This window comes from Ursus americanus, chromosome 20, assembly GCF_024610735.1.
Source record: "Ursus americanus isolate L20-20 chromosome 20, mUrsAme1.1.p, whole genome shotgun sequence".
Taxonomy (NCBI): domain Eukaryota; kingdom Metazoa; phylum Chordata; class Mammalia; order Carnivora; family Ursidae; genus Ursus; species Ursus americanus.
Genome location: NC_142146.1, coordinates 43,779,980 through 43,804,931, shown reverse-complemented (window position 1 = coordinate 43,804,931; position 24,952 = coordinate 43,779,980). Strand labels below are relative to the sequence as shown.

The 24,952-nt window shown below is 36.2% G+C and overlaps 1 protein-coding gene across 1 annotated transcript in view; it reads right to left on the bottom strand.

Annotated features, from left to right (window-relative positions):
- Positions 1–12,479, bottom strand: part of CPB1 (carboxypeptidase B1) — a 34,097-nt gene extending 21,618 nt beyond the window's left edge. The window contains exons 1-3 of the mRNA XM_045813620.2: positions 12,354–12,479; positions 12,167–12,242; positions 5,436–5,560 (exon numbers count right to left, since the gene is read on the bottom strand). Of these exons, the coding sequence (XP_045669576.1) occupies positions 5,436–5,560; positions 12,167–12,242; positions 12,354–12,424 (272 nt within the window). The 5' untranslated portion in view covers positions 12,425–12,479. The remainder of the gene's footprint in view (positions 1–5,435; positions 5,561–12,166; positions 12,243–12,353) is intronic.
- Positions 12,480–24,952: the final 12,473 nt, after the last annotated feature.

Below are 24,952 nucleotides of genomic sequence, written 5' to 3'. Positions count from 1 at the left end.
TGGTCATTGGTCATAGTTGTCTTTCAAGGTTTATGAAAAAAAAATTTAAACTGAAGTTGCTGGTTACCATAAACTTCATAAACTCCAGGAAACACCTAAACTAGATAGTTTAGGAAAATGATTTTCAAATATAACATTTATAAAAACTAAAAACAAAAAACAAAAATCAAAGCAAAACAAGCAAAACAAAAACCTTAACAAAAAAAATCGACTGGCCAAAATCTTAAAGAAAACAGCTATATTCCCAAATCATCAGTTTGGAAGAACAAATCCTGTGTAACAAGGGTGAACTTTTCTGGTTGAATGGCAAAACTAAAACTCCAAGAGGAAATGGTAAATGACATCTACTTTCACTTTAACAAGATTTTTCATTGTCAGTGAGTACAATATCATCTTGGTCACATGGCTTGTTAGTGGATGCCCAGAGAAAAGAAATCATCACTTAAATGCTCCCAGGCATTCCACAATCTCAAGATCTTCCATAGGCAGCTGTATCTAAGACCATAACCATGGCCAGCTCTGATCTATCAGGAACCAGCTCTGAGTAGAGGGGGCAATAGACCTTCCATAGCATATTGCTATCCTTTCTCTGCACCTAATCCTCAAATTCACATTATTTAGGAGAATTAGTGACTTTGTAGGTATTAGTGTTTTGTTTGATAGTCAGATGAGGCATTCTGTTAGAGTTATTACTATGTTAACTATTAAACCTTTACATCAATAATTAGGACAAAGAAGCAAACAAACAAACAAAACCCTGTTAAATTTAAGATGACAGCCAGGAGTAAAAGTAGCCTCTAGTAAGTTGCAAAAGAACGTCAGAATGAGGTTGAAATGTGGTGCTGACTTTTGTCTGAAGGCGGGGGGATTGACCTCAAATTATCCTTTCCAGCCTTGTGATTATTTGATTTTATTAGATTTAGGACAAAGCACTACTTTAGCTATAATACAAATATTATTACTAAATAATGAGCTTCTATTCTAGGAGATTAAAACAATGCCTCTTAATGTAATAGGGACTGCATTACAGCTCCAACATACAGAGGCATGTACACTATTTTATACTTTTATATGTTCCTTTTATAGTGCTATCCAACTTCTTTTTTATAAATATGCAGGCAAATTAGATAACAGGGACTCCCAACAAAACAAGGAACAGAATGTCTGAGAAGTAGAGGCATGACTCACTTTTCTCTCCCTTATAGATTCTTGAAAAAGGAGAATTTGGTTAGTTTCTCTACTACATGCCCATTCTGTTGAAGAACACTGGTATGTACCCCTTGCTATCCAAGGACACATTCCTGTCTTAATCTGAAATTCACAGAAAAATAAGGTTATAGGAAGTTAGTAACAATCGGTCTCTCCCTGGATTGCATAGGGCAAAGACAACCTTCCTGTAACTTGTAGGAAGGTGTTCGATGAAAGCCTGCCCATCAAAAGGTCTGTCAACGGCTTCAGAACAGTAAGTTGGAGATTTGTACCATCCAGTTCTTAGTCTTTCTGTACCTAAGGGTGCAGCATAAGCATAAAAATACAGTTATTTTTCTTGGTGCACACATTCTGAATTTTTTCCCATGGTAACTCAGAAACTGGTTACAGCTGCCAAAGTGATACAAGTCTTGGTGAAGAGGGATGGAACCATGGAAAAATCTGCAAAGCTATTTTGGTGGAACTTGTGCAGTAGATGGTTCCTGTTGGATATAAACACAACTACAAATTCTTGCCGGCAGGAAACTGTCTAAATACAAATTAGTTACCATATGAGGTCATATGGGATGCACAGGGACTGCTTACAGCCCCAGCAAGGATATTGCTGGTGTGTTTCTCCAGGATTTCTAGGGACTTATTATTATTTAATACTTAGAAAATTGTATGCTACAAGTGTGCTAAGCAGCAAACAGAGAAGCAAAAATTAATAAGAGCCTAGCTCTCGGGGAATATCCTATGTTCTAGATGAGACAGCATTCATACCCAATTCCCAGAAAGTTTATGCACCAAAAAAGGATGTGAATTTTCCACCCGGTAAAGGGAGATTGATATGTGATTAGAAGCCATTTTACTACTTTGTGATATAGGTAGAATTAGGACATCATTCAGGTAGCTAGGGTTAGCTTATGGTCTCTGATCTTCCTTTTGTTTTTCTGAAAGAATTATAAAGAAACTGTCATTTAAAAATATATTACTGAAGGCTCCTAGAGGCTGGGGTTTTAGCAGTTCTTCCTAGTGTAATAAGAAGAGCAAAAAGTCACAGACATGAATCGTAATCAAATTTTGAAAATTAACTGTGTTATATCTTTGTTTTAAAAAGACAGTCAATCCTTAAGGTCACGTTTTGACACTTCCCTCAGGCAGAAGCAGATCGCTAAGCTATATGAAGCATGATAATGGGGTTAAACAAAACAGTTTCTGTTGACCTTTAAAAAATGTATCATTTTCCTCTTTGTACAGTAGTAAACCACAGCAATAGTAATATCAGTTGCAATGTATGTACATATTGTTTTAGTTCATCTTCACAGTCCTTTGAGAGAGGCATTATATCCTCATATTATGGATAAGGAAACTGAAGTTCAGAAAAATTAAGCAAATTATCTAAGGTCATACATTCAGGAAGTTGCAGTCAGGATTTGAATCTGGTCTGTTATTTTTCTAGAGCATTTACTTGTTGTGGTATGTTTTACCACTTCTCCTGATGAGGTACAGACGTTATAGGTAACAATTCTGACATCTTCACTAGCATAAATACTATTCGATATTTTTAAGACGTAAAAAACGAGAAAATTTCTGTTAAAAATTTTTGAGTTACATTTACTCAAAATATAACGAAGGCTTGAGCTTGTGGTGGGGTGTTGTTGGATAAACATTTGAATGTTCAGGAGCGGAGCTTGACACTGCCTCTTTGCTTCTTACTGATCCACTCCCTGGAGGAACAATTCTGTTTTGGATGAAAGACCTCATTTCTTTCTTCCCTCTAGGGCAAATGCCTCCAGGTTAACATGGTCTCTCTCAGTTCTAAGCTTACCGTATAGTCTGGTCTCTGCCTAGAGTATGATTTTTTTCTTTTCTTTGACTAACTCTGGCTCATCTTTAAGTTCTCAGCTGAAGCCTCATTTCTTCTGGTGGCCTTCCCTGATAGCCTAGAGCTGGTCAATTCCCCTATGTCTCTAGTTCTTTACTCTTCCTGACATCTATTACACAATTTTGCAATTCTATGTTTAAAGTCTATTTTCCTTTGAAGGAAGTGGGGCCATATCTGTCCTTTTTGGTGCTTGATATATAGTAAGTAGGCACTTACTATCTATTTGTTTGATCAACAACGGACAACTGCTTCTACTTAGGAAGACATTCTCATCTGAAAAGGCTTACATGGACCAGTGTGGTATTTGGGGAGAGGAGACATGGGGTGATCAGCTTAGCCAACTCTGTTCTAGGCCTTTGGGGAATCACTTTCCTTTCTTTTAGTCCTTCCCTCCATGACTTTTACCATTAGAAATAGTGGTGGGGCCGTGGGGGGTAAAAGGACAGAAGAACCATTCAGTCTGACCCTAATCTTGTCCTTAATCTAAAGGATATGAGGAAGAAAAACAAAACTGGAGGTATAACAATTCCAAATTTCAAGTTATATTACAAAGCAGTAGTAATTAAAACAGTATGGTACTGGCATAAAAATAGACACATTGATCAATGGATTATAACAGAAAACCTAGAAATAAACCCACAATTATATGGTCTATTAATCTTTGACAAAAGAGGAATGGATATACAATGGGAAAAAGACAGTCTCTTCAACAAATGGTATTGAGAAAACTGGACAGCTACCTCAAAAGAATGAAACTGGATCACTTTCTTTCACTATACACGAAAATCTAGTGTGAGATCCAAAAGCATAAAAATCCTTGAAGAGAGCATAGGCAGTAATCTCTCTGACATCAGCTGTAGCAACATTTCTCTAGCTATGTCTCCTGAGGCAAGGGAAATAAAAACAAAAATAAACTATTGGGACTATATCAAAGTCAAAAGTTTCTGCACAGTGAAGGAAATAATCAAAACTAAAAAGGCAGCCTGTGGAATGGGAGAAGATATTTGCAAATGACATATCTGATAAAGGGTTAGTATCCCAAATATATAAAGAACTCTGATACAACTGAATACTGAAAAAGCAAATAATCCAGTTAAAAGATGGGCAGAAGACGTGAACAGATATTTCTCCAAAGAAGATATCTAGATGGACAACAGACACATGAAAAAGTGCTCAACATCACTCATCATCAGGGAAATGAAGTCAAAACTGCACTGAGATACCACCTCACATCTATCAGAATGGCTAAAATAAAAAACATAAGAAACAATAAGTGTTGGCGAGGATGTGGAGAAAAAGGAACCCACTTATACTGTTGGCGAGAATGCAAATTGGTGCAGCCATTGTGGAAAACAGTATGGAGGTTCCTCAAAAGTTTAAAAATAGAACTACTCTATGATCCAGGAATCACACTACTGGGTATTTACCCCCCAAATACAAAAATACTAGTTCAAAGGGATACATGTACCTCTACGTTTATTGCACATTATTTAAAATAGCCAGATTATGGAAGCATCTCAAGTGTCCATTGATAGATGAATTGATATAGAAGATGTGACATATATATATATAGTGGACTATTACTCAGCCACTAAAAAGAATGAAAGCTTGCCATTTGCAACAGCATGGATAGAGCTTGAGAGTATAATGCTAAGCAAAATAAGTCAGTCAAAGACAAATACCATATGTGGAATTTAAGAAACAAAACAAAAAAACAAAGGAAAAAAGACAGACAGAGAGAGAGAGAGACAAACCAAAAAAGAGACTCTTAACTATAGAGAACAAACTGATGGTTACCAGAGGGAAGGTAGTTGGGGGCGTGGGGGATATAGGGGGTGGGGATTAAAGACTGCACTTATCATGATGAAGAAAACTCAAATGATAAAATATATGAATAATTGGTTAAGTTGAAATAAATATTGATTGAGTCTGGTGTGTGCACAGAAAAAATTAGGAGCATGAGGAGTCATTATAGCTCATAATTGGTCTGGCTGCTAACTTGGAAAGAAGACTTGATATGATTTGGGACTAAAACTGTGTCTAGCTGGTAACAGAGTGTTCATTGGTTTTGCCTGTAGTGTATATATCATTTGTAAACCAGTAGCAGGTCAGATATCTTGCTGAATTGGGGTTCAAGAGTCAAAACCATTTTTTCAATTGGAGTAAGAACTAAACAAAATATCTACCAGGCTTAAAGTCTTAAGATTTGGAATCTAGGGCCAGTTTTGCCATGACCTATTTGTGGGGCTTTAGGGAAGCCATGGTCTTGCTCTTAATTTTACTTTCCCAGGGTTATTCAGAGGCTCAGATGAGGGCATACGTGGAAGAGAGTTTTAATAGCTGTAAAACATAAACTTACTCATATTGTAGTTCATTCCGCTCCAGAAAATCTTCCACAGTGAAAATATCTTCTGCTTTAACACGGAAGTCAACTGTACTGTGAGGTTTGATTTGTGTGACAGAATCTGGTTTCCAGAAGTCAATCTGAATAAGGAGTAAGATATATTGTATTTGATACCTATAATTCAATGGGTGAATTATCGTCAGCAAGCACACTATTACTCTACTCCATTGAGTTATTTTCAAACTCAAATTATCCATGAAATCTCTTAAAAATGTCTCCTTTGAGTGAACAAGAGTTGGGACCAAGCAGTTAGATGTCAAAAAAATGTTTACACAAACATACATGGCCTTAATTGATTATCATCAAGCATGAAGAACATATAATTATTTCCCATAATGCTAGTTAATTGCAGTATTCTATAATGGTTCTTTTTTTATTGATTGATTTTCTGGAGCAATTGCTTATTGTGATAGCAGTGTTTGTGGTAATGGATAAATGTGCTGAATGAATGATGATGAATTAACTAGAGCCACAAAACTTGGTTGAGAGAAATTGAGCTTTGCTTTTTACTTTTTAATTGATTTATTTTATTAATTTGTACTTGGAACTCAGCATTCACAGTAATGTGCAGAACCAGGATCTATATCACTGACCTGTGGATGATATGTTGGAAAGGAAAATGCACCCTACCCCAGTGGTCATCTTGGTATCATGGACAGAAACAAAATGCTCTCAAAGATCCAGACATTTTCATTTGTTCAGTTATTCATCAGCTGTTATTAAGGACCTACTATGTGCTAGGCTTTATGCCTGAAACTGGGAATACACTAGTGAGCAAATGAAACAGCTTCTATCCTTATAGAGGAGATTTTGGAGAAAATTATGCACAAAAATAACAGTAACATATTTGATAATTCTAACGTTTTTCTTTGTGGATGTGTGGTTTCAAATCTCCTTTTCCATGGAAAAACATTAACCAAGGATGTGTTGTCTCTCTTAGGTTTCTGTTTTCTTGTTTCTTCCTTGAGCAGAGGAAAGTCCTACAAGCTTGAGGTGAGCCTGACAGTGGGTCTTTCTCTGCCCCTGTGTCTCACCCAATCCCTGTGTAGGTGTTTATGAGCTAGTCTCAGGCTGGAGGTGTGACAGGTGATAGTTAGGACTATTGCTTGGAAACTTAGAAGGGAGTTTAGGCAAGACTTAGAGGTCATTTAATAGAAGCTAATTAGGTAAGATATTAAGATGACTTAATTTCAGATACACTTGACTGTGGAGAATCCAATAACCTATATCCTGTCCTGGTAATCTTCAGACCACTGTAGATGTCTAATGGGTGCTGAGTCATGAGTCAGGGCCATAGGTAATGTCAGGGCAGTAGGAGGCAGGGACATTGGGACAATATAATCAGAAGAGATTCCAGAAGAAAAATGTGAGTGTGGTTGTCGCTAAGGTGTTGAAAGGAGACAGTATCGATGATTTGATAAGGATTGGCTACACAATGTGATCTAGTGAGTCAAAGATGAGAGGATAAAGATGAAAGGTTAAAAGATGGGGGGAAGTATAAAGACATGCCGTGATAAGAGCAGAGAAAGCGAGGGGCTGTTGATGTTAGCCAACTTTGTAAAGAGAAGGACACTGAAGATAAGCACATTATGGGAGAGAGCATATTTTTAAAAGTTAACTCTGAATTTGTGTTTCTAATAAATGCTTTTCATTCCAAGGTGGGATGGGACAGGGATGTGTATCTTTATTATAGACACAGAGGTTTAGAATTGGTAAAGCACACAAAGTCCTCCAAGCATCTGTAGGCAACTTGACAGTGCCCCACCCATACATAATGCTGGGACCTTTCAGTGTACTCAGGGGACTCCCCATTGCCAAGATCTGCATCTCTGTGTTTGAAAGTTCTTTCCCCTAGAACTGGAAAAAGCCAAGCTGACAGCTTGCAGCAGGCAGGAGGTGGCAAAGAAAACTCTTTCCAGAGAAGTGCTCAACAGTGAGCCCGGAAAGTGGATGTCTAAATACTCCAGTTCCCTCATTTCTCAGGTGGGATAATTCTAAGGTGTGTGATTTGCATGCTTTCCTAGAGTTCTCTGTAGGATTAAGCTCTAGTCATGCTCTGTGGTAGTTGTCTTAATAGTGTCCCTTTTGTTGGCTGCCTTCCCTTCTCTACATCACTCCTCACTTCTCTACTAGTGTTCCTTGTACTTCCCAAACAAAATCTTTGCCCTCAAATCTTTGTCTAGGATTTTGCTTCAAAGAATCTATATTAAGATGCTAGCTTTTCACTTAGAGCAGCATATACCTGCACAATATCTTGGTGATGGCTCTAATACAATCTTGAGTACATCTAGTACCACTTCAGAATAATCTAATTGCTTTATGAATGGGTTTTCTTTGCTGTATTAAGTTGAAAGTTGCGTTTCCTAACGTCTTACTTCTTGCTCATTGGTCTTGGCTCTCCTAAATATTAGGAGATTGATCTCTTTCTCTCTCTGTATTTATCTGCAGTCTATATACATTATCTGTCTGTCATCTATCTGTCTATCTGTCTATCTATCTATCTATCTATCTATCCATCTATGTATCTATAGATATTTTCTCTCTCTATATATTTATATATCTATATATATAGAGGGAGAGGGAGAGACAGAGAGAAAGAGAGACAGAGAGAGACACACACACATACAGACTTTTAAGATTCTTCAGTGAGAATGATGGATTCTTTTAAATGCGGTAAAGAAATCTCATGAAAATGTTTGACAGAAAACTTGCAGATCTAATGTGAGGTACCTTAAGATTTCAGTTTGACGTGGAGAAAGTTGGTTGGCAAATATACCAACATCCAACACTATGAAGTTTTCCAAGTGTGATGCAGACTTAACTATACTAGAGTTAGTTCCCAGTGCTTCTTAGGAGAAATGGAGCCAAAAATCAGGAGCAATATAACCTCATAGATGTTTACCAATGCATCAAGTATGGATACAAATAATAAAATATTATTACAAGGAGATAAATATACATTTCAGTAATTACCAAGACCTTGTGAATGAGATCTATATCTAAAATATGGAATTAGAGCAAAACAGGATATGAGATATGGGGAATTGAATTATATGTTAATAAATTATAAAACTGGGATTATAAAATTGTAAATCCAGGAAGCTGAGTTACAAAAAATCGTAAAGAATATATGTTGGGAGATAAAGGAATATCTTTACAGATAGCTCTGTGGGAATGTCAACTTAATCAGCCAGCTGGCTAATAACTAACGAGACTTTCTTAAAATATATTAAGAAACCAGCACAAAAACAAGAAAAGTAGTATATCCGCTATACATTCTTTTGGGCTTATAAGAGAATAAATATTGGTATTGGAGATCTTTGGTTCTTTGCAAATTTACACAAATTTGTTTCTTCACATTGCATTTGACTATTAGTTGAACATCTGATAGACTCTTCATTTATCTTACGGAATTTTCTCTTCCTCTTGGAAGAAGTGACTTCTAATTGAGGCTTAGTTCCAGACAGCAGGGAGGAACTTAGTACTAAAGTATAGTGGGAGTGATGGGAACACTGGAAGACTGTAATCATGTTACTCTGGGCATAGATGAACATGCACCTTACCCAGAGAAACAGAGTTCAAGAAAGTACAGAGAAAAGAGGATAGGTTTTATGGTTAACGTCTCCAATAAAGGAACAAGTGCAACTCTGATTGCAAGGAGATGAAAGAATACCCTTACTATATAATTACAGATGAAAAGGGGAGGCTGCCAGAGTCCCATGTGGTCACAGCTCTCCAGTATATTCAGCTTGTAAAAGGATATGTTCAAAAGCTGGGAGGAAGGACACATGGCCAAGGATGAATACAAAGACGAGATGCCCTTGTAATGATCTTATCAGGAAGGCTACAGTCTAGAATATGCTGCACTTGCAAGATTGCTAAGGAGAATAAAAATCTTTTCATTCATGTTGGAAATAAAATGGATGAAGAAGAAACATGCAGTCCCATTGCTTGGAGCTAAGGCATGATGTTTTCAGCTGGAAGAGAGAAAGTCACCTCATTTAACTATTGTTTGGCTTTTGTCTTTTCCGAGGGGTACACTATCTCTTGTTTCTTCTACTTCTACTGAGAGATGAAATTACCATAAGTAAAGAATTTTTCACGTTAGGATTTTTAGCAGAAATACCTTCTTTGGAGAGAGAACATTAAGGCCTAAGATGGATGAGGAGAGAAGGGATTATACTGGCCATGTAAATTGCATTCACAATTGTAGTTCTAGAGATGGTAATAATAACAAATACTTATATAGTGTGACCTATATAGTTCTTTCTAAGTGATTTACTTATATGAAGTCCTTTAAATCTCACAACAATCCTATAAGGTAAATACTATTGTTCTCACTTGACAAATGAGAAAGTTGAGACCCAGGGAGGTGTCCAAGTTCCAGCTAGCAAGTGGTAGAGACAGGAGTTGAATCCAGGAGTCTGAGTCCAGATTCTCTGGTCTTGACTATTGTAAAATGCTGAATTTTAGGTACTAAAAAAATAACTGCACATGTGATCACAGAACTTTTTCAGCACTCTTGGAGGAATCAGAGCTTGAAGGAATCACTAAAGAGTGGAGGGGGTGAATCTTGGATTTCATAAATAGGAAAACAGGTGAATTCCAGAAGTAGGAGCTCCTGGGGCCTAGCATGGATTCTGGCAAAGCTGCAGAGTAAACTGGAAGCAGATGGATTGTGAATGCTCAGAGAAGGAAGCTGTGATCCCTGGGAGCCAGCATGGTTTAAAGGAAGAGTAAGTCAGGCCTAATTAACTTCATCTTATTATTGAAAGAAACCACTAGCCTAATAGAATGCTGAATCGGGATCTTAGCAAAACATTTGACCAAGTCTCTGCATTTATATTCTTCTTGATAAGATGGAAAGCTCAGTGTTAGCTACCGCTAACAGTGATGTGGGTAGTTGAGCAAACTTATTTGAGGATAGTTGGTTAAGGCATCACTTTCAGTACTTAACACATTGAAGACTCATGATAAATATGTATTGAATGAATGAACCATGAAGGAGTCCTCTAATTCTGTGGTGACCCTGATTGACTTAATATTTTTATCAGTGACAAAAGATAAAAGTTGGGAAGGCATGCTTTTCAAACTTGCTGGTGATGCAAAGTTAGGGGGAAGAATTATTTCCTTGGATGACTGAATTCATTTTTAAAATGATCTCAACATGCTGAAAACAGGCTATAAAGATAAATTTTAACAGGGTAAATCTAAAATCCTGCATTTAGGTTAAAAAATAAATTAGGCAAGAAGAAATAATACCTTGTTTGAGGGTGATTCGTGTGAAAAAAGAATAACCTAATGGTTTCAGTTGGCCAATATGTTTGTTATAACCTAAGATTATTCTATAACTGTTGAAGATGTTGAAAAGAATCTCAGGCCCCGTTAATTAATGTCTGCTTTACAGATGAAGACAGGCAATGGTCCTATAGTATGTATTAATCAGAGCATACCTGGAGGTCCACTGTCAATTCTGAAAGCTACATTTTAAAAAAGAAATATAGACAGAAAGATTGAGCTATATCCAGGGGTGACCAGAATGATCAGGTGTCTATAAACCTGTGCTAAGAGAGATTATAGAAGGTCTAGAAGAAGTAAATCTTAGAGGTGAGACAATACTTGGCTCAGCGAGGTCCAGTGGGCTAGAGTTAGAGAAGGTAGCTTTTAGCTTCAGGTAACAATTGGACTGACTTGTAAGGCAAATGGACTATTCTGAAAAACAGTATTCCTGCCATCCTTGGAGGTACTCAAACAGGTTTTATTAGGGCTAGCAACCAGGGATGGTATTTCTACGGAGGAAATTGCAGATTTGAATGGAAGACTGAAATAAATGACTTTTTATTTTCTTCCAATTCTAAACTTTTGAATGTTTCTGATTATGATACCGTATCTTCTTTTCCCCCCCATACCTTAAAAGTTAAAAGAAAAAACTTATAAAAAGGTAGATAGATAGATAGATATAGATAGATAGATGGATATTTAGGGGCTAATAAATTATTTTGGTTTATATTTCATGAAGAAACAGGTTTGGCCCAAGTGAACTATTTGTGGTCAGCAATAGCTTCCTGCTAAGTACATATATAATTAAAAATATCAGTTCTCATCCCATATACAGTGGATTTTTTTTTAAAGTAGCATAGAGATTTTGGTTTCTTGAAAGTAAAAATAAAATATGGAAATCATTCACGGCTTTTTACCTCCTTTGCCCCCCACCCCTTCATGTCATATCATTAAGAGGGCCTGAATCAAGGTCATGAAAACTCAAGCTGTTTGATTTGGAATGAAAGAAAATCAAAGGGAACAGATGATACATGGGATGTGGAAATGAATTTCAAGTTGGACAGAAGCCCAGTTTTTCAGTAATATCCAAGTTGATCATTTTTCACTTTTGCCTTAGAAGGGAAGTGACTGTAAATTAGATGTTCTGTGACCTTTGTGACAGTACCATCTCATCCAGTTGTCATGTCCTGTCAGCTCTGTAAAAAGTTATCATGGATTTATAATACTATAGGGCTATGGCAATCTAATTTAGGCAGACAAAGAAGGTATTGTGGCATTAAATGTTTTTCAAGTTATTTCTTGCTATGGTTAATATTTTAGTCATTCTTCCTTTGATGGAATCACAGTGCATTCTAAGATTTTAAAGTAAGTGTAAAGCAAACCTATATTACAGGATCATTATTTACCTGGGTGGTGCTGGCCAACTTATGAAGTAAGGTGATGTGATTTTCATCTTCAACATTGACACGAAACACCTTCTCACTGAATGGTGAGATAGCAGAAGAAGAAGAGAAATTTAAAATTGGGTAATGCATTCAAATTTTGGGGATAGCAAGGAAGAGGACTTGCTCACTTAAGGAGTTGCTTACTTACCCTTCAAAGTGCTCACCAGAATGGTGAGCAGATGCTAGGGCCAAAGTCACAAGAAGCAAGAACGCCAACATTATGACTGACTAGGTCCTTTGGGTGTGTTTCACCTGCTTTTATAGTCCAGGGTGTTCTTTGTTTTCTTCTTCTGATTGCAGATAGGCACTATCAAATTTTGATTAATGGCTTTCCATTAATCTAGCATTGTTGCCTTGGTAGCTGTGTAAAGTCTGAGAGCATATCTCTCTCAACACCTGTGGATATAGAGCAAATAATCTCAAGTTCAACCTATCTAATTTGGATGTCAGACCTTGAATAGTTTGGGGCTAAATGAGTTTTAAATAAAATCCATTTTGTAGTCTTTTTTTTTTTTTGGTAGTATTATTTTCATTTTGAATTGAGAATTACATACAATGAATTATATAGATTTAAGTGTAACAATTGATGAATTTTGACAAATGCATACACTCATGTAACAAAGATCCTAGTCAAGGTATAGAACATTTTCATCACACTAAGAAGTTCTTTTGAACACTTTTCCAGTGTCTTTCTGTATTCCCCTCAGGCAATCACTATTTGAATCTCTAGCTTCGTATATTAACTTTGCCTGTACTTCAGGCAAAACTTCATGTAAATAAGGTCATACTGTAAATATTCCTGTGTGTCTGGCTTCTTTCATTCAAGATAATGTTTTTGAGATATATTAATATTTTTGTTTGCATTATTAGCTTGTTCTTCTCTAATATTAAGTAATGTTTCATTGTATGAATATACCACAATTTGTTTATCCATTTTCCTGTTGATGGGTATTTGTGTTGTTTCCAATTTTGTGTTATTATGAATAAAGCTGCAGTAAACATCTTTGTACAGACCTTTTTGTTGACATATGTTTTCACTGTGGGGGAGGCAAATATCTAAGAATGGAATTGCTAAATATTAATGTAAGTGATGGTTTAACATTATAAGATTCTGCCAAACATTTTCCCACAGTAGTTTTTCCATTTTAAGATTCTACCAGTATCCAGTAGCTCTCCATTTTCTCCAACATTTTGGTATTATTAGTCTTTAATTTTGACAATTCTAGTGAGTATATAGTAGTATCTAATTGTGCTTTTAATTTGTATTCCCCTGATACTAATGATGTTGAATATCTTTTCATATATTTATTGACCATTTGTAAATCCTTTTTTGTGAAGGAGTTATTGAAGCCACTTGCCTTTTTAAAGAAATTGGTTATTTTGCTTTATTATTGCTTTGTAGCAGTTCTTTATGTATTTTGGATACAAGTCCTTTATTAGAAATATATATCACAAATATTTCTTCTCAGTATGTGGCTTTCATTTTCATTTTCTCAATTTTATCTTTTGATGAGCAGAAGTTTTAAATTTTGATGAAGTTTCAGTTAATCCATGTTTTTCTTTTACAGTTCATGCCTTTTACATTCTTTCTAAGGAATCTTTGCCTTTCCCAAGGTCTCAAACATATTTACCTACATTTTCTTATAAGAGCTTTGTCATTTGGGTCTTATGTATGGTGTAAGGTAGGGATCAACAAAACTTTTAAAATATGGATATCCAGTAGATCCAGTACTATATATAGAGAAGTTTTCTTTGCCCATTTAATTACTTTGGTTTCTCTGTCAAAATTTGTTTGGCCATATATGTGTGGTGTAATTTTGGATTTTCTGTTATGTCCCATTGATCTATTTGTCTAGTTTTATACAACTATTACAATGTCTTCATTATTATACTTTAGAGTAAGTCTTAAGGTCAAATAATATGTCAATCCCTCAACTTCATTCTTATCCAAGTTTGATTCCAAATACTTTATATTTCCATCTATATTTTAGTATTAACTTATCAATTTCTATGAAGAATCTTGCTGGAATTTTGATTGGGATTGCACTGAATCTATAGATCAATTTGGGGAGAACTGATAAAATTACAATATTTAGTCTTTCAACTCATACACATGCTATCTCTATGTATTAGTCTGGGTCTTTGTCAGAAAATGGAAGGGTCTGAGATGTTATCCTAACTACAAGACACAAAGTTATCCTGCCATAGTTTCATAGATGCTGGCAGAAGACATGAAAGTTCTGGGTCAGAATCAAAGGGCTTTATTATGCATGACATAGAAGGCAGCATAGACTTTATGTTTGTGTCAGTCCTTTAGTTCCCCACCCCATGGGGGATGATATGAAGGTGTCCCAGCTGGATACTGGGTACAGAGGTTTGTGTCACAGTTGAAGGTATACAGAGTTTAGGAAACTCTCAATCTCATGAGGGGGCTGCTAGCAAATCTGCTCATCCTTTGCTTTAGAGGAGACATTAGCTTTATTGTCCTGGAGGGCAAACAGAACTTTCCTTTGCCCCAAAGGGAGATGTCATTTCTATTTTCCAAGCTCTTTGCTATATAAACATTTTTGAAAAGATAGTCCAGAATAAAAGCTATTGCAGGATGTGCAGGAACAGAGGGATCCATGGAGAAATTCTAACAATACCTACCCTTTTCTATACACTCTTGACTTCTGGTAATTTTCTCATGAGTATGCTACTCTGTTGATCACTCTGATTAATCTGACTGACAGGGGCTAGGACCAAATTCTTGCAGTTTATCTAGTGTGGTATTTAAATAAGGTTAGTATCAACAGGACTCCAAGCAGCACAATGAAACCAGTCTGTAACATTGATCTCAGCCATTCCTCTCCAGGGTACCAGACCCAACCAGCTGAACAGATTCTGTAAACCATCAGTGTCTGCTTTAGAAAGCCAGGTAGTTTTCTTCTTCAATTTCAGTATTGACTGTTTCACTTTCCCTGAGGCAATAATACAGTTACAACAGATCTATTAGCTACTGCACAAACTCTTCCATGGCCTGCAAAGAGAGGGTATATGGCAATTCTATTATGCATAATAACCCTGGTCTAAAGTAGCCAAATGAAAGAGAAAACTCATTATTCATGCAGCTGAAGTGCTCAGCAATAGTGCTGGCTTCACAAGTTCAGTTGATGATATTTATATTTTTACATATATATACACACATACATTTTTATATATATACACACATTTATGCATACATACATATACACATACATATATATACATATTATGTATAGTGTGTGTGTGTGTATATATCTTTTGGAAAGATAGTTTCTTCTAAAAAATTAACCCAGATCTTTAGATTAAATCCTAGTGGACTGACTTGGCACATGCACCTCTCTATCCTTGAGGCAATTCTGTAGTCACGATGATGGGATGTGGTGATTGGCCAAGCCTAAGTCATTTGACCACCCCCTAGAACCTTAGCATACACCCCGTGCAAAATATCTAATACAGCTATTAGTGCTGCTGTTGTCATCCTTCCCAGGATGAATCTTGAGCAGTCCTTACTTGTATATGAGCAGTCCTCACTTGTATAAGGCTCCCAAGTCAAGGTCAATATCTTAGATCAGTGCCCTAGCTTCTAGAGAGGCTAGGAAAGTGGGATTTCGAACTTTAACTTTCGTAGTGGGAGCCTTGTATTGCTTTTTAGCTAGAACATTCTCCAAACTTAGAAGAGGGGTTCATATCTGGCCAGTTAAAAAGAATGACAAATATACACTAAAGGGGGACATAATCATTTGTGGATGACATGTGGTCTTGTATTTGGAACTTTAAACATACTAAACAGTTTATTTTAGTTGATGCTTTGTGAATGCAAGAGGAGGACAATTAGGATTTTCAGTTAGTAATTAAAATTTGTTTTTGTTAGTTGTAATAATTTTTCCATAGATATTGAAATTTCTGCTTCCCATCTCATGTTTATATATTTAAATTCTTCTTTTTTATGTACAGCTTGGTGATTAGTAAGCCCAAAGGCACCTTTATGTCTGTGTTTCATGTAACAGCGTGAGATTTTGGAGAGTCTGTAAACTGCCCCAAGTTGTTATAATTCATCCTATATGATGTCTCAGTTTCTGGAAAAGCATTTCTCCAAACACCTTCCATGGTGTTGAGTAAGAAAGGGTTCTGAGGTCAAATGTGTTTGCTTTACTCTAAAACAAACAAGCTGCTTTAGTGTAGGGCTTTTGAGAGTCTTCAGTGTGTATGGTAAATCATCAAAAAGGGACTCTGACAGCATTTCCCAAATATATCTCACGGTAGAGTCCCAGGTTGGTTAAGTCTAGGTAAAATTAGAAGACTTAGGACCATTGCTACATTCCAATATGTTTGGCTGTGAAACATAATTCTTCAAAAGCATCAGTTAAGACCAGTGATTTGGGGAACACATTTTGGGAAACTCAAGACTGAGTTCACAGATGGAATCACATTAGCTTAAAAGTTTGGTTCTGTGGATTCTTGGTCTGTTTTGTTCAAGGCCAAAGAGTTTATTGTGACTTCAACATTAAGGTCACTGGGTTAAGTGCTGTGGAGTACTTAGAGATGAAAAGGGCTTGATTTCTGTTCTTCAAGCCCTGCTGTGCCAGGCATGCAAGTGGTTAGGTACAGATATTAAAGGAATAGTTTTCTTGACATCTTCCTTCTTTGTTTTAAAGTGTGGGTTTAACAATTGGATCAATTGATGATTCTGGGTAAACCATTCTCTCAACTTGTGAGCCATGTAGAATCACTGTTAAAGGACTGAATGATATATAAGAAGAGATAAATTAGGGAATGTGTAATTTCTGTTAAGTCAGAGAAAACAGTTCTAATGACTTGGAGGAGTTCAAGTACTTTGTACATGTATTTGTGTCTGTTGATATTAAATAGGAGAAATTTTATAAACAATTATTTTCTCAGAAATCTTGTATTATCGTCCTTATCATCCTCGTCATTATCATCATATTCTATCATCATTGCTAGATCATTTACTATGAAAGGAGAACTTTGGTCCTTCGATTCTGATCTTATAATACAGTAGGATTTTAAGTGATAGAGGGAAAGCTCCTAAATGGGGAATAATTTCCAGAAAGAGTTAGTTTTTGTTTTTGTTTGCATCTAATTAAGACAACTGATCAGTTCAATCAATTCAGGTAAAATTCTGCTCAAATCCTTGTCTTAACTGAACTGTCCGGTTGTTTGCGAGGCAGCCAGAATTTCCCTGTAACTTGATGGGTATAACTGATTAATGACCCAATCTGTTGGTATTGCTCCAAGGAGGGCAAAAACAACCAAACAATGTTATCCAGGTGCTCCAATGGCCTGTTAGCATTGTGTAATTATATTTAATACCCCAATAAACTGCTTTTTTATGGATATGAAGAGGGAGGCTAGTAAACATTTTCTTGGCAGGCTTTTCTCTCTGGCATCTACTGATGTTGATATATATTTATATATATGTTTTTAAACATGATCATCATCATTAATGGGTATAGTCTGCATATCCCTGGGGGGAATGTTGTTTGTTACTGAATTGCAGACCAGTATTTTTGAAAACTGGAAGATAAACAGGACTGCTTCATCCCATAAATCTTACCACCTGACTCATCAATTTGAGGTTCCTTATTGAAACAAGGAAAACGTCTTTAATCAAGCAAATATTTGGAAACTGCAAACATATCTCTATTTGGAATTTGGGAGATAATTAAAATGGACAGGTTATGATTGATTAACTCTTGAAGAATGGGTGAGTTCAAAGGCAGTTGGTTCTCTTTCTATCCTTATATCAACACTCCATCAACAGGAATTAAGGAAACAGCATAACTAGGCTCTAGCTCCTTGCTGAGGGCAATTAATCAGGACAGAAGAGTGGGGAGGTAAATTGGAATGGTGCCAAATAAATCAACCTGTTTTTGTACCTACATTTATCTTTGTTAATTCTAATACACAATCTTATGATATTTGTGTATTAGATTATGGATTTTAGGAAGAAATTCTGAGGTATTTCTGATTATTAAATGAATCAATTAAATGTTATATTTCCATATTAGTGTCTTTACTGAAAACAAACTTGTAGGAAGATGTACATTTCTACCTTTAATTCAAATACAAGAAATGTTTCTTTTACCTTTTTGTAAGGTAGTAGGGAATTATCTTTATTCTTAAAATGCTGTGACACAACATGAAAGTTCCTTAAAACCTTTTGAAGAAAGGTCAGGGTTTTAATAAATAAAATGTTAATAATATTAAATGCTGTATGGGTAGAGAAATAAAAGCATAAAATCAATTCAAAAAAGAAAAAGTCGATATTTTCTGACAACCTGTTTAATATTTACCTGATATGAATCTTCGAAAAGGTCTGTGTTCTGCTTTGCATGGCTCCAGTTCAACTTCATTTTATTCTTAAAATTAGTTTGGAAAGGCAACCTCCAGGCACACAGATAATGCAGCCGATGCTGTTATTTGGCGGTCTGGTTCTAACTACCAGATTGTTTTTTCTGTTCCCAGATTCTAACTCATTGAGACTCTTGTGTCTATTATATTACTATGAGGTCATTTATAGGCTAACCCTATGACGACCAGTCTGGTTGACATTTGAGGGTAACAGATTGACAACAGAATCTCCTGGAGTCATTTGAAAAAGTTGACGAAGTGCTTAGAAAGATAATTAGTACAATGGATATTTGCACTTGGATTTTCACCCTTTAGGAGGGATATATTTTAATGTTGGAATGTTCTACAGTCCCTTTGAAGAATTAGATATCTTATCACCACAGTTTAAAATAATAAGATCCTTCCAAAGAATTTTGAGAATTAAATACTTAAATTGACACCTTGATTGAGATTAAAAAAAAAAGATTCAGAATCTTTGTTCAGTTTCCTTTTACCTCCAAAGTTTTGGTCTCCAAATGCAAGGAGGGTGAGGTTGCTTCACAATTAATGACCTAATTTTGCAGCACTGCATGCTGTTCTCCAACGTTGATCTGACTTGGAGGCAAGTCTGTTAAACATGATGTCAGCAGGAATTATTTTGACAGTTGCCAGAAGCAGTAACATAAGGCTCAAGAAGTTTTCATTTTAGAATGTGGTAGCCTAGAATATTGATCTGTATACATACTAATGGGCAATCAAAGATGGTAGCACAGTGTTCAAGAGAAGAACCCACAAGGAAAAGTGATCAAGTTAATCAAACGAAACACCAGTTTTCTCAGGAAACATTGGAAGGTAAGGTTGAAACACAAGAAATATCCCCGCTAATTTCAAATTAGACCAGCAGAATCAAAAGCACATTCTTCCTTTTGATGGTGTCTGGTATTGCACTACTGCCACGAGTAGTGATTCTAAACTGCATGAAATGGCATCCCTGATACATTGAACATTGGCTGTTGACAGGTCCCCCTTAATCTGAGGAGAGTGCCTCTGGATGGGCTACAGTTTTCATTTTCAGGATTGATGATCCAGCATCAGATTATATGATAAACTTCCTCAAAGCATGGTCTTGTGTTTTCTAACAGTGTTAGAAAACATTCAGTGTTTGCATTTCAGAATGGTAACACAAGGATAAATCAAATAGCAAATTAAATTTAGGTATGCCATCTGCTGCCTTTGTTTTATGAATTCCAGCCCATAGGACATTGACTGGGCATGAATGTATAAGCCATTGTCTTTTATTGTCGGGCTTACCACAAATATTGGACAAATGTTCATCCATGCTGTCAGTCTTCTTGGAAAGAGTAAAATTCAGCAAAAGTGAAATTTTTTTTAGTTGTTGTGAGTTTTTGTTTTAATAAAAATGAACCACAACAGAAGAAAAAACAGCATGTATTCGTTTCTCCGAGTGCAACATCTCAGCAGGCTTTAGGAACTCATCCACAAGGGGTAAATTGTCTAATGCGTAATTGTAAGCAGAACTGTAAAAAGCCATATTAGGTTTCCATGATTTTATTCTCTTCTTCTGGTAAAAGGTCATTACTTCTCCCTGGGCCCCTAATGGTTAAGCCTTTTACAACTTTTTCATTTCCAAGAAAGTTCTTGATTTCTACTGATGGTGACCCTTATGCCATGTCTTCACTTCATAGTGGTTTCTGTAAGACATTATGTCTTTCCAGTGTTTCTGAGGAAATTTTCTTAATATTCCTTTAAAACTTAAATTTTAAAAAGTCTCCACTTTTGGAGGGATAGTAGATAGATTTTTCTTAAGCAGTTTGTTGTAAACTATGACTTTATAGACATGAAATTACATTTTGGTGCTATCATTGAGAAGCATTTTAAACTTTTGATATCTATTGCTAGTCTGGATCTTTAGCAGCATTTGCTGAGATGCAGTGGTTACCAGGACCAGTAAGAGCTGCTTTTCAAGGACTTTTGTAGATTTTTAGCTAACACCATAAAATGAGTTCTCTATTTCTGAGGCTAATAAAAGTCTTAATGATATGTGCATCCAACAGATGGGACAGAGGGCTATTTTGGCAGTGGGCAGTTGAAATCTGCCCTCAGTTGTTTGTATAAGGCTCTCACTAAGTCAATAAAAGGTAATTTTCACACACAATTTAATTCAGAGTATAAAATGTGGGGAAGAGTAGCTGGTTTAAGTCCAATGGGCATAAGGGTAGCATTTGGTAAAAGTTTTGTTTGATGGCAAATTTAACTGACAGACAAGTTGATCAAGAGAAATACAGGACCAAGTCGCAAATTGTAGACAATGGCAGGGCTTCAGAGGCAGAGCAAGGACACAGCTGAAGTAATTATCCCCAACATCTCTGGCATAAGCCTTGATGATTTAAAAAAAAAAAACCCAAAAAACAACAAAAAACCCCCTCTTTCTCTCTCTCTTTTTGTTCCCAGTTTTCTTCCTTTTTCACTCTCTTACTTACACATGTTTTTTAAATCACGTATCTGCTTATGCTTCTACTTAGCATGTTATCCAACAAACAAACTGTTCACATGAATCACTACCACAGTGTGGGAGCATCATTGTGGACATTAGGTAGATCCAGAATATATACTCCAGCCATGTAGGGTCAGGCGTCTGGCCCAGACCTCCTGATATGAGAGAGGGACTCCGTATATTCTTCCTGGTTATGGTGAGGGGTATCATGTTTAATGCAGATAAAGCTTAAATGGGGCCAACAAACAATCTGGAGACAGATTCATAAATGAAAATTATGCATATAAACCATTAGTAACTCCTTTTTCATGCACTTATTAAATGATTTGTTAATGACTTATTAATAGCTTACATGTATTTTGGGAATAATATTAAAAAAGTCAACAATGTTTTTAATGTGCATTATTTTATCTGATGGCTGGTGATCTCTGAATGTGGTTTAAATATATGCCTGGCAGGTATGCAATACAGGTTTGTATTCTGGCTCGTTTATTGTTTAATCTTTGAAGGCAGGTACTGTATCCCTGTACACCAAGAATACATGTCAAATGGGAAATGACTTTATAGTCATGAAATTAGTAACATTTTGTTAGACTGCTGCAGGTTTTCTCAATCTTATCACTGTTGACCTTTGGGGCTGGATAATTCTGTGTTGTGCAGGCTGTCCTGTGCATTGTAGGATGTTTAGTACTATTTCCTGAAAGTACCAATCAGATGTCAGCAGTAATCTCCCTTACTCCCTCCGAGTTGTGGCAACCAAAAATGTCTTTAGACATTGCCTAATGTCTCCTCAGGGCTAAGTTTCTCCTATTGAGAACCACTGGCCCTCTGATAGGATTAGCTTGCTTCCAAATCTAGCTAAGGCTTCCTTGAACTTTAGTAAGATTGTAGATATAGATGGAAAGACAAATCAGGAAAAAGATATGTGTAGTATGTTTAGATTAGACATTGGTCATGGCTTTTTGATGGCTCCATCAGCATAATAAGAACCTACTGAAGCTTTAAATCACAAGACAGTATCAGCAACAATGAGATACTTACATGCTAGCATGAAAACTATGCTTGTTCCAATAGGTTATTCTTTGGAACTGTGCAGAACAGAGAGAGGTTGGCAGCCTGGTAGGTGGCTATGGTTTTGTGAGATGAAATGGAGCAAGCAACTTTACCAAATCCTTAAGCATAGCTTGAATGGTGGAAGCTGAGATGTGACAAGTTGCCTACAAAGAAGGCAGCAGTTACTGAGTGGGAGGCTTTTTTTGAATAGAGTTATTTTGATTTCTTTAACATTCCATGCATTCATTCCTTCTGAACATCTACAAGTGCTTTCAGTCCCTCAGGGAAATTGGGTTCCTTTCATACTGCAGCTGAGCCTAGAGGCTATGACCATAGTAAATAGACTGCGGTGCTTCTTACTGTTCCTCATCTTTCTTGGGCTCAATTCCTTCTACCCTTTCTAGGTGAAGACGAGCTGGGACAGGAGCAGCTAGGACCTGTGTACTTATATCTACTTCCTTTCTGTTGTTTAGTTATGATGCTATCTCCCAAAAGTGAAGTGAGGAAGATGGACCCATTTCTTGCTAATTCTTGTCACTTTATGATCCAAGTAAATGATTTTTGTTGTCCTTGACATTTTCCCATAGACGGTAGAACATTCTGGACTTTGGCCTGCTTAATACTGTTAGTTAAAATCTTTGCAAGCACTAGACATTCTTCCTTATTTTGTACTTTTTTCTTTCATCCTTAGCACATAATTTTAAAAGAAAACTATTTAGAATTTTAAAGAGCTAATGTAATTTGCTAATTTCTGAGTTACAGAATTCTTAAAAATGTATAACTGCTCACTAGGTGATTTTAAAAGAGGGTAGTTTCAAGACTGAAGTGAATGGTGCATTTTCATTGGAAACGAGACTGTGCTTTGGTGAGAGTTTGAACGTGGATGTTGAAGTACATTTCAGAGGTAGGCGATTATGGATAATTGTCGAAAGCCTGCTTAAGTGTTCAGATCTTTTTTGATAATAGATCTGTTTCAAGTTGCCTTTGGTCATTCCAGATGCCATAGTTGTCCAAACAGACCAAGCATTTCCAAACGTCCGTGCCTCTGTTCATGGTCTGCCAGCTGCTTGAAATACTTTCCTTTCTGAAGTCCAGTGGAGGAAATCCTTCACCTCCTTACTGTAGTTCAATGAACTCAGAACACAGTGTTTCTTGCAACCCCCCATTCCATTTTTAATATGTCGCAATTAGCTGTGGTTCTTACAATGAATACCATGTCATAATTGAATTGGTGACTTTTTTCTTAGTGGTATATAAAATAATGATTTATTTTTATAAATGATGGTGATTTAGACTTAATGAAATACAGTATATGAATGTAAACTGCCAGTGTGTTATCCAAGTGGAAATGTGCAGTAAGCAGTTGGAAGTGATGGGGTCTTTGGAGAAGTAAAGGTGTAAAATACATTCACCCATCTCAACATCCCCCCGAATCTCAATGCATTATAGCATCAACCCTAAGACCCAAAGTACTGAGAGGCCATGTAAACTAAGAATTGATGAGGAAGTAAATTTACAAAGTTGGGTAACTATCACCAAAATTCAATTTTAGAACCTTTCTATTACCCCAGATAGATCTCTCAGGCCCTTTGAAGGCGATCCCTGCTCTCATCCCCAAGTTCCAGGTAGTCACTGATCCACTTTATATCTCTTAGGTTTTTATTTTCTGGGTATTTCAAATAAGTGGAATAATAGAAAATGGGTCTTTTGTACCTGGCTTCTTTCATCTAGCATAATGTTTTTGAGGTTAATCTATATCGTAGCACCTATCAGTAGTTCATAACTTTTTTTTGCTGAATAATATTTCATCGTCTGGTTGGGCCACATTTTGTTTATCCGTTCACTAGTTCGTGGGCAGTTGGTTTGCTTCTACTTTTTGGTTATTATGAGCAATGCTACTAAGAACATGCACATTTAAATCTTTGTGTGGATGTTTGTCTTCATTTCTTTTGGGTAGAGACAGAATAATTTCTTGATCAAACTATGGATTTTTGTCTCAAGAGCAGGATGTTGTTCTATAGACATCTTTGAAATTTTCTTTTATGTGGGGGTTGTATTGAGACCTTGAGTTATATACCTAAAAATTAAAATACTAATGAGTATGTGAATATGAGAAATGCAGCTAAAAGGCTGTTAAAATTTACTTGGCATCTGGTACAATTTACTGTCATTCACTGGTAACTACCGCCAGTCTTCCTGTCTGGAATAAAAATGACATATACATTATATTTACTACTCTGCTAATACCATCAAAAAGCCTAGCAATTGTCATTTCCAGACTGTCTGCTGTGAGGTGATGTAGCAATCTAATTCTTTAAAACTGTGTCCTTGAGTGTATCATTTCATTCCCTCCCTTTTTGTCCTTTTATGGTTTAAGGGCATTTCACATTTGAAAACTGGGATTTAGATTGATTCTTAAAGGGATGAAGAGGAAAAAAGTTATTTGTTTTAAAACCTTTCTAAATCCAGAAATACATGCAGGATAGTTTATTAATTTACCAGGGAAGTTAAGAGATTGGAAGGATTTCCCCATCTTGATTTGCTCTGTTTCCTGACCACTTACACTGCAGAGCAATGTAGAACCTAATTCTACATTTGCACATTTCTGACAGTATGAATAGGGAAAATGTTATGATGACTAATGTTAAAATAACATTAACAACAACTCTTCTCAGAACATTTCTGCTATACATTCGTAACAATCAATTAAAATTTAGAATTTGGTATTCACTCATCCATTGCTAAACTAGATTTTTCCAAAGATTTTTATGTAGCATCTTCCATGTGCAAGGCACTAATCTAGG